This window comes from Humulus lupulus, chromosome 1 (genome assembly GCF_963169125.1).
Source record: "Humulus lupulus chromosome 1, drHumLupu1.1, whole genome shotgun sequence".
Taxonomy (NCBI): Eukaryota; Viridiplantae; Streptophyta; class Magnoliopsida; order Rosales; family Cannabaceae; genus Humulus; species Humulus lupulus.
In genome coordinates, this window is record NC_084793.1 from 6683616 (window position 1) to 6694174 (window position 10559).

Consider the following 10559-nt stretch of genomic DNA (forward strand, 5'->3'; position numbering starts at 1 on the left):
TGATATTGGTCTGAATTCTAATTGTCAAAACATTCAGTAACAACAAAGTAACCAGTTACCTTGAAAAACTGTTATATTTTCCAATTAAGTTTTTCAGTGACGTTTTTAATTGCAAACTAAAGTAACCAGTTACCTTCACCGGTTACAACCAATTAACCACTTAAAAATTTACAAAATATTACATGTATGGAAAATACTACTTCTTTGGTTCAATTTGGAGGCAAGTGGTCGGAGGCGCGGGAGGAGGTTGGTTCGTGGTCAGATCTGGTTTTTTTTTCTGTCTTGAGATCGGTGGTAACTGGTTACCTTCACGTTGTTTGTTTGTATATTTTAGGAGGTAACTGGTTACCTTCACATTCTGATGTGTGTGTATATTTCTGGGTTCTATATGGTAACTGGTTATCTAGGTTACTAAATCATACTTACTCTTCTTCTTTTTTTTTCCTTCAAATGTGATGTTTTTTTTTTCATTTCTAATATGAGTGACTCGTCAACCTCTTATGATAACTGGTTACCCCTCTTATGGCAATAAGTTACTAATCGCACTGTAACTGGTTACCCCTCCTGATACATGTTATTTAACCTCTAAGATTATTTTTGACATAAATGTGAAAAAACACAAACAAGTAACTGGTTACCCCTCTAGATAAATGTTATTTAAGCTAGCTGTAGGATTTTTTTTACATAACTTTGAAAAATTAAATAAGTAATTGGTTACCTTACCCAGGTTTTAAAAAAAAAACGTACAACCTAAAAAAAAGGAAAAAAAAATGTTTACAATAAATAAAAAAAAATAATAAACACAATTCATATTAAAAAAAAAATAGCAAAACAACCATGGAAAAATTTAATATAAAAATAGTTATATAAAATTAATATAAAAAAATAATCAAATAAGCTAAAAAAAATAATCAAATTACAAACATACCCTTCAAAATTCATAAAACTTGATTAAGAATGAAAATATGGCACAAACAAACTTTTATACAAAAATATGGGAAACTAAACCCATAAAAGTGAAATTAAAACAAAAAAAGCCATAAATTAACTTTTCTTAAAAAAAAAAAGCCATATTTTTGCACAATCTACTAAAATTCCCATACAATATGTAATTTTCACAAAAAATAAAGGAAATTCCAAGGTCCATTATTTTATTTTTGGGTGGGACGGTGTACTTTTTTTTTATGATATTTTGTAAATTATCGTGAAATTTTGAATAATTTATAGTGCTGAGAACTAGGGCTGAGTACCGGTAGATTTGAGCGGTTTTTTTTTATAGTATTAAATACAGAATTTGGTTTTCGGTAACATGTTTTTAAAAACTATTTTCATTTGTAATATCAAGGCCCTGTTTGTTTGGCTAAGTGTTTTGAGAACAAAATACAAGAAAATTCTAAGCTACATCCTTTTGTTTTTCGGGTGTTATTTTTAAAGTAATTTTTGTTATGACTCAATATATTATAGTTATTTAAAATATATTGTAAATAATCGAGAAATTAAGAATAATTTATATTGTTAAAAGTAAAGTTTAAACTAATTATTTTTCACACATAAAAAAATAGTTATATGTGCAACAATTAATTAATTGAATTTTGTTTTTTATAATTGTAAATTGTTTATAATTTTCTTAAAATTTGCAACTCTAAACAATTACAATGTATATAATTATAAAACAAATTGTGCAAAAAATTATTCAGATATTTAAAACACAAGGAGAGTACAACGGTGTACGCCTTTTTTGGAGTACACTATAGCAGCCCAAATATATATATTAAAATTTAAAATATTTTCTTTTAGAGAAGGTATGGTTATAATTGATTTACATCACTCTATATATTAATTTCTTTATATTTTTCTTTACATTATTTAAATATTATATTTTAAAATATTATTTATTCATTCAAATAAAAATAGTACAAAAATATTAATTAAAAACTCTTTAAATGAAAAAATAAAATAAAAATAATAAATATTAATTAATTTTTTGAAGGAGCTTTATTCCATTATCTAAATGTAGAGAGTGAATAGTTTAGAGAATCTTTAAACAAAGATGGATTATAAAATATCTGATGAACACTATCTTTCTTTATTATTTTAGAGAATTCTCTATTTTAAAGCCGTTGATGAGAGAGTACTCTCAATAATTATTCTACTTTATCATTTAAAATACATTACTAAAACTTTACTTTTTTTATTTTACATCAAAATTTTACAATACACTATATATATCAGCTTCTTTATATATATTTTTATATCATTTAAATATTTTTATTGATCAAAATAATAAAAATGAATAAAAAAACTAATAGATTTGGAGAGAGAAAGAAAGAAAAGTGAATAAAAAAAATGGAAAAATGTTTAAAGGAGTTCTAAAATTCTATTAGTGTAAAGAAGGAAACAAAAAAATATAGAGGAGCTCCAAAATGAAGAATTGGATAAAAAAGAGCTGATGGAGGTGAATTTAATCAAGTTTCTTAAAATTTTTAAAGCAACTATGAGTGCTCTTAGATCCCTAAACTTATTAAATATGTATCATAAAAGTCTTTTCTGTTAGAAAATGATTTACAAAATACATAGCGTAAATTAATTTGTGACCCAATTAATTACAAAAAAATTAACTAGTTCATAAATCGCTTTTTATTAGGTCATAAATCACTTTATGCTGCATATTTTAAAGTTATTTTCGAATGTAAATGACTTATGATACACATTTATTAAATTCTTGGATTTAAGTGATATAAAATAAAATTGGAGGATATAAGTAAAAAGTTGGACAATTCTGCCTACATAAACCCAAAATTCATTAACTTAAAGATTTATGTACGACATGTCGTATTTGTGGATAAAAGTTATCGTCGTTTTCCGAAAATTGCTTTGGGTGGGGTTGGTTCGTTGTCCCAATTGAGGGAATGGCGGGAGAATCAGAAAGTCCAACGCCAAGCGCCGACGATTATTCTCCTTAGCGATACTTTCAGCTTGAAGAAGAAGAAGAAGAAGAAGATGGGATCATGGTTCCACCCGGACATATCACTGGAGGAATTCATGAAACTGATAAAAGGGTTCGTAGATATACTCATTCTGACATCTGGGTATCAGTCTTCTGGTCGTATTGCTCACTGGGATCCCCTTAACATCAAGAAAGCTTTCCAATGGGCTTTCTTCTTTGAAAATGTCAGTACTCATTCTCCATTTAGTTTTTTATTGAATTCTTGTTAGTTTTTAGACTAATATTCCAACAGCTTTAATGCATTTTCAAATAAGTTTCATTTGGGTTTCCATGGTTATGCTTCAATTTTCTGTACGTGTACTGTGATTGAACTTTACTTGCGGAAATAATAGGTCTTGAGAACTTTGAGCTGCTTGGACAATCACCAGGAATCTGTCAAGGAACTTGATGCAGCTCTATCTGAATTGACATCTGATGCTTCTTTCCCTCAGGTGTTATTTATTTTCGTACCTGTGCTTACACTCTTATTAGCTATATAAATAAAAATTATGTTACTTGAACTTTTTTGTAATTGTTCGGTTTATAATATGAAAAAAAGCAGGGTTTCACACATCTGTCATCAGCAACTCTTACTATGGCGAGAGGGTTTTTAGTAGAACATTTCATCCATGCTTTACCATTGAGAGATTCACATCTTAGAGCTTTTTTGAAGGCAATTATCGAAATGGATCTTGATGAGCTCTCAGGAGCAGAGCATGATCGCTTGAGTGTATATCTGAACAATCTGAAGCTGCAAGAGTCATTTTCCTCTGATCAGAATAGAATGTTTTGTAACGAAGATTTAATTACCTCTCCAAGCTTCTATTTGGCTACTGAGGCAGGAGAATTTAAGGGTAATAGTTTCACAAAATATACAGTTCAAAAGCTACTGAAGAGATTGTCTGCAGTGTCACAGATATCGACAATTGAGAGTGGCTTAAAGACCATTTCTAACAACATTAGATGTAGCAGTTGGAGTGAGTTTGATGATAACTTGTTCAAGGAATTAATGAAGCAGAACGATGCTCCAGCGTAAGTGGGTGTGCGAGCTAGCTTTGCAGTATTTTTAGTATGTTAATATTGTAAGATGTTTCTGAGTTATGAATTAAGAGCAGTCTCTACTGATTTGGAAAGGCATGATCAAATCTAATCAAATCCCTCTTTGAAATGTATGGTTTTAAGTCGTTTCAGTATTACTGATTGAATGTTTATTGATGAATGGAGATTTTTAGTCACATTTTGCATGTCTTAGGGATTTAAACTTTATGGCCTGAACTGGATATCTTCTGCCTATGAGTATTCAGGATTGTGGAGCAGCTGGTTGGTTTTGTGACATGGAACCATTGGAAATCAAAGAATCTTAGTTATTTTCTTGACAAGAGAGCTATTCATATGGTCTCAGGTGCCAGCATGATATTTTCTGCTCCAAAGATTCAGTGGGTGCAAGTTCTTGACCGGCTGAAAATTTCAGCAGAAAGAAGTGATGATGATTTCCGTGACACAGTTGTAAGTAGTCTAATTATTAAGTTATGCTCTATTGTCTATTGTTTTATGTAGCTTCCCAAAAATTCAGTGAAAAGATCAGAAACTAGCTCCTTTCCTCTTTTTCCATCTTCTGTTTTCATGTGGGCTAGTTGTATTTAAATAGTTGTACGCATTTAATGTTTCAAAAGCTTATATTCTCCAGAAGTTATAATCTTATATGAGTTTTAATTTTTCCCAACTCCTGTTGTTGTTTAAACAGGAGCTCTTGTTACTTGGGTGCATCTCAAATAGGTGGACTTATTTTATTGAGCATTTGATGTCAGTTTCTTACTATCCCATTACGACTTCAGAGCAATTTCAAGAAGTATGCAAGTTACTTCCTGGGAAATTTCAAACATTCGAGTCTAAACAGGAAACAGTGAATTCAAAGGTTAGTTTCATCTTTTTCCTTTTCCTCTTAGAAAAACTCAAAGGTATTTGTCAGTGCTTTTGTTAATATATGGTGATTTCCTACCAAACACGAAAACTAAGTAGAAGCTTGGATATTACATAATTGAAGTTGAAGCCATAACTCATAACCTTGATCTCATTCCACGTACAAAGTCATTTTCGTAATATATTTTTGGTAGTCAACACTGCTGCTCATGTGTTATATCAATTAAGTTTAATATTTTTCTAAGTATTCTATATTGTGTTAAGTTCATCATTAATTTTTGTAACTAGGAAAGTGATATTTTTGAGTATTTGACGGGAATATTGAGTGGTCAACTGCATCCACTGTGGAATATATCCCCTGCCCTTGCAGCAGTTGCAATTCCATCCTGGTATTTGTACTTTTTACCTGATCTTGAAAATTTGAATCCATAATCTTTGCTTCTTACATCCAAAGATCTTAAACCAGTGCTTGATTTTTTTTTTTTTTTTTTTTTTGTGTGGAAGCATAAATGTTCTTAAATCGGATTCATTTTTGGTATTTTTGTACTTGGAAACTGCAGGTCACTCCTGTTTAGATTTTATATAAATGAATTGGAAATTCAATTCAGAGGAGATTTCTCAACGATGAGGTGTTCTAAAGTCCTTTTGCCTCCATTGTTTTATTTTCAGATATTTGATCCTTGTGAATTTTTAGTATATAAGAAGTTTATGTGTATTTTTCTTGTAGATGCTGCAGTTGTATTGAAGATAAGAAGGAACACAATGATTGTGAGTTTCACATGTAAATAAGTGTCGAAAATTGTAGTAACATATTTGTTACTAAAAATTAATACAAGTGTTTGATTCCCAGGTGATCTTGCCGAGAGAATATGGTGCCTCTATATTTTTCATGTTTATGTTGCTCGGCAAATGCATGGTCCCAGTAGTGTTTGATGCCTTGCTGGTAAAAAATTGACCAGGTTAGTCTTCAATAGATGCATATGTTTTATTACGTGTACAATTCCACACTCATTCACTTAACCTATGTATTTGTTATGATTCGTTTTATGTATTTTTGCATAAACTTTCTCCTTGTTAGGTATAATATTTAATCATTTTATGGTGTAGGTTAGGGAGACCTGCTTTTTTCTTAGAAAAGCTAAGTTTTTTTGTTATCTTCCACTCGTGGCAATCAACAGATGATCTGCCCCATGAAATCTGTGAGCATAATCTTTATTTCCTTTTCAATCCAAAAGCCAGGTCAAACTTGATCTCTTAGGAAACAGATGGGGCAACTTTAGACATAAGAGTCGGCCTTGTTCTCATCATTCTTTACTGACACTTCCTGGAAAGTTCACCTCCATTTTTTTGAGTGAAACAGAAGAGAACTAAAAAAATTTGACGAACCCAACATCTTCTTTGAGAAGGTATTGCTTTTGAAAAGTGCCCTGTCATCAATGACAACACCTCACTATGAGGCCATAGGACCACACCTTCAAAATCTTGTCTTTAAAGCTGGGGCCTATATGTGACTGTACCAAATATTTAGCGGGGGATATATGACTAGGGAAAAGCATTTTTTTGTAGATAATGCCCTTTTACTTTTTTTAATAACCCACAAATGAGAAAGTGACATCTAAAACAGGAGGCTCCTCCAGTGGGATGGAGCTAATCCACACATCTACTTATAACCTTAATGATTTCATGGGTTTTCCCACTTCTACCACTAAACTACTAATATTCTGATATCAGTCCTCTCTGTGAAACGCAGCTCAAAATGAAAGCTTCAAACTTTGGGAAGAGAAGTGCCATCTCTAGTTCTGCAGGAACGGTAGTTGGCTTTCAAAGAAGACCATCTTATGACTGCTGCTGCCACAATGCATCATATCTTTTAAGGCAGCTGGTTTGGAGATTAAAGTCGCACTGGAAACGAGCTTTGGGAGCGCAAAGAAGCAGTGCTCGGTACAGCTATGATATTCAGAGCTATTCTCTTAACTTTGATGATGGTTTCTTATAGTCATGTTTCCTATGATTTTTCCTCTTTTTCTTTTTCTAATGTGAAGTTCGTAAATAAGAAACAGATCATTGTTTTGTTATGATTTGTTTTTAGAACCCATTTTGAGGGGTATAAACACGGTGCTCTTGTAAATATTATATATGTGAATGAATCACTTGTATGTCGTTATGCAATTTTGATTTACCATGAAACAATAGTTTCAGTATTCTTGAAGAAAATTCATCATAGCTATCTGGGTTTCTGCCATATTCACCATTCTGTTGTCCACAATGATTAACACCCCAGTTTTGTATAAACATTTAAGCTTCTTCATATTATGAATTTTGAGATTATAATTAATTAATTCTTCTCACTTTTAACTGATTGGTAACCATGACATATGTAAAGATCTATTTACTGTTCCTGGTTCAAATTAAAAAACAGATTTCTTGATAATCATTATCCAGAAAAGAAAAAAAAGTTAACAAGGAAAAGGGTAAAAAGATTACTACTTTTTTATCTCATCCACTGTTTTGGTTTCAGGTTCCTTAAATCAGGGTATGAATGAACCGTAAAGCAAAGAATACTTTTACTTGTTTTTATTTTTTTCACATTTTAATGTCAAAAGATAAATATTCAAGTTCATGAATGAATGACCAGTGTTGGCCAGTTGGGCATCTTAGTTGGCCTCTTTATCGGATCCTCAACCATTATTGGCATATTCCTTTGTTTTCCAAGCAAAGACCAAATTAGTCATGATGAAGTGGGGCTGCTATTAGTATCATTTAACACAAGACTTAGGTAAGAGAGGAGAGTGTCAATCTAAGGTTATGAATGTCTCTTTTAACCTAAAATCTAATACATTTGACAAATGAAAACTCATGTCTTGGATATGCACACATATTGATGAGTCATAGCAATCATTCAGCAAAAGAAAAGGTAACACAAGTTTGAATTTTATCTTAGGAAAAATTTGTAACAGCTTCAAAGGGAACAATCTTCATAGTTGTAAACCATAATAAATGTATTCTATTGTCCAATTGTCTTCCTACATTATGTACAGCTACCCACTAACTTTATTGATTACCATGTGAAATTTAAGACCCATAATAATCATACACCTCATACTATTCCACACCCTTTATTTCCCTTAAAACACTCAATCTCATCAAATTTCTGTTCATTTCCAACCTCTCTTCTCCTAGCTTTAGACATGGGAAAACTCATAGTTTTCTCACTCATTGTCTCAAACATCTTCATAGGCTTAGCAGTTGCAGCAGATTGGAGCATTTTGAAGCCAAATTTCAGCAATGGACTCACTGACAGCTTGAAAAGATACTGTGAGAGTTGGAGGATCAATGTAGAGGTGAGAAACATTATGGGGTTTGAAGTGGTTCCACAAGAATGTGTGCAGCACATTCAACAATACATGACATCTTCTCAATACAAGGCTGACTCTGAGAAGGCCTTAGATGAGGTCAAACTTTACCTAAGTAGCTCTTGTACTACTTTGGAAGGTGATGGTAAAGATGCATGGATTTTTGATGTTGATGATACTATGCTTTCCACCATTCCCTACTATAAAGGACATGGTTTTGGGTAAGCCAATACTCAGATCATGCTTGTTTTTTTCAACCCTTTTTGTTGTTTAGACCAGATCAGATTGTTCATTCTCGTTGGGCTATTAGAAGTATTGTGTTTGTATATATATGCTACATAACTTGGAGATCTACACTATTTTGATTCTTAGATGCCTAGGAATTTGGTTCATTAAAACTATTGTTGATTGATCATATCTGAAGTATCTTCTATGCTTTTATCCCAAGCTAATTCTAATGTGATATAGCTAAATATTGATTATTATTAGAGGGAAGAAACGCAATACAACCTCTTTGGAATCATGGATGAAAAAGAAAAAGGCACCAGCTCTTAAGCACACCCTCAGCATCTTCCATGATATCAAAGATAAAGGGCTTAAGATCTTTCTGATCTCATCAAGAAGGGAAGCTCTTAGATCTCACACCGTTGATAATCTCATCGATGTTGGATACCATGGATGGTCTGGCCTCTCATTAAGGTACACACACTCTTGCTTAAAATATAGCAGAAACAAACAACACCAAATAGTACTTGTTTAAGAACTTGAAATTTATGTCATCTTAGGGGTTTGGAAGATGAACAACTTGATGAGAAAGAGTACAAATCAGTGGCTAGACAGCGATTGGTCGATGAAGGATACCGCATATGGGGAATCATTGGAGATCAGTGGAGCAGCCTCGAAGGGTATCCAAGTGCAAAAAGAACCTTTAAACTCCCAAACTCTATTTATTCTCTGTCTTAAAGCTCTTAAAAACTATCTTATTTATGTTACTAATCACAAGATTGTTGGTTGCCCCCACTTTTGCCTTTGTTCTCATTTTGATTCCTGCGAATATGGAAAGAAAAACTGTCTTTCGGCTTGGTTGTGTTATAATACACTTTCTTAATGAATGTTCAAAGCATTAAGTTCTCTGAATGAACTCCACTCTGATATGTTGTCACTTTCTGAAGATGATATACCATGGTTATGCACCAACTCAAGGAATATCATTATCTACCACTACTATTATCTATAAGCCTGGACTTAATACCATAATGTTTACATATCTTAAATTGACTATGTTGGTTTGGCTATACTTGGTTTGGTGTTATCAAGCAACTAAACCTGACAAAGTGGATAAACAACATTAACTAAATGTCGTTTGGAGATTATATTCATATTCATATTCACATTCACAATTATCTCGAAAAAGAATCCAATGAAATTCAAGTACAAGTTCGATTGTAAAAGGTGATATTTCTCAATCTTATAGTGGGATACCATTAATAGCAGTTTTGAGCTGTGATTCATTGGAAGCCAAATAAAAGACTCTTAAATATATACTTGTATAGAAGTTGGTGGTGGTGGTGGTGGCAGCCATGGGAGGTTATGTTATAGTGTAACTAAAGATTGATTTTGACAAAAGATTGAAAATGACATTTCTACAAGCAAAGATTATTCCCATTATGGTATATTTTTTTTTTTTATTTTGTGTTGTGTGGATAATGTACTACATCTTGCAACTTCAGAGCAAAGTTTAGATGCCTTTCATAAAAAAATTGCATTAGTAATAAAAGAAATTCCTTTGCAATCCACTAAAAGATTTGAGGAAGATAAAGTAAAATATTACTATGTGACTAGTCATATATATCTTTTTAATTGATTCACATAATTATTTTCATAATCTTACAAGCATGCATGTTCTCACAATTATTAATTAAATTTCTACTTGTGTATATGAAATATTCATAATGTTAGTATTATAACTTTTGTAGAAATAATATTTCATATCCGTAGATATTGAAAATTGTGAGGTTGTAACAAATTTGGATGCTTATGTATTCACCTATCGTGAGTCTAAGCTAGCAAGTTTTGGAATCTTATTGATTATTTTAATCTCATATAAGGTCAATATTGATTTACTTTCCATAATTTTGTTATATGTGCCATTTGTGATTTTGTGAATCATTATTTTTTGGGCATATAGTATGGATAATTTGTGACAAATTATTGATTGTTGTTGAAGCATTAATTATGTTGATTATTACTAAATGCTTTAAAGTTATTTTGGTAATAATTTTTTTAGATTGATAATACGT

At 31.7% G+C, this 10559-nt stretch overlaps 2 protein-coding genes across 2 annotated transcripts; both read left to right on the plus strand.

Annotated features, from left to right (window-relative positions):
• The first annotated feature begins 2901 nt into the window (after positions 1–2901).
• LOC133784481 (uncharacterized) lies at positions 2902–6819 on the plus strand. Its single transcript, XM_062223810.1, has 10 exons — positions 2902–3171; positions 3340–3438; positions 3549–4018; positions 4291–4492; positions 4731–4901; positions 5195–5295; positions 5467–5535; positions 5634–5674; positions 5757–5865; positions 6657–6819. Exons 1-9 carry the CDS (start codon positions 3001–3003, stop codon positions 5837–5839), a joined length of 1407 nt encoding a protein of 468 aa, XP_062079794.1. The 5' UTR covers positions 2902–3000; the 3' UTR covers positions 5840–5865; positions 6657–6819.
• A 1145-nt stretch (positions 6820–7964) lies between these two features.
• LOC133784492 (acid phosphatase 1-like) lies at positions 7965–9400 on the plus strand. The gene is made up of 3 exons (XM_062223817.1): positions 7965–8480; positions 8749–8958; positions 9045–9400. The coding sequence occupies exons 1-3, from the start codon at positions 8095–8097 to the stop codon at positions 9220–9222; spliced, it is 774 nt and encodes a 257-aa protein (XP_062079801.1). The 5' UTR covers positions 7965–8094; the 3' UTR covers positions 9223–9400.
• Positions 9401–10559: the final 1159 nt, after the last annotated feature.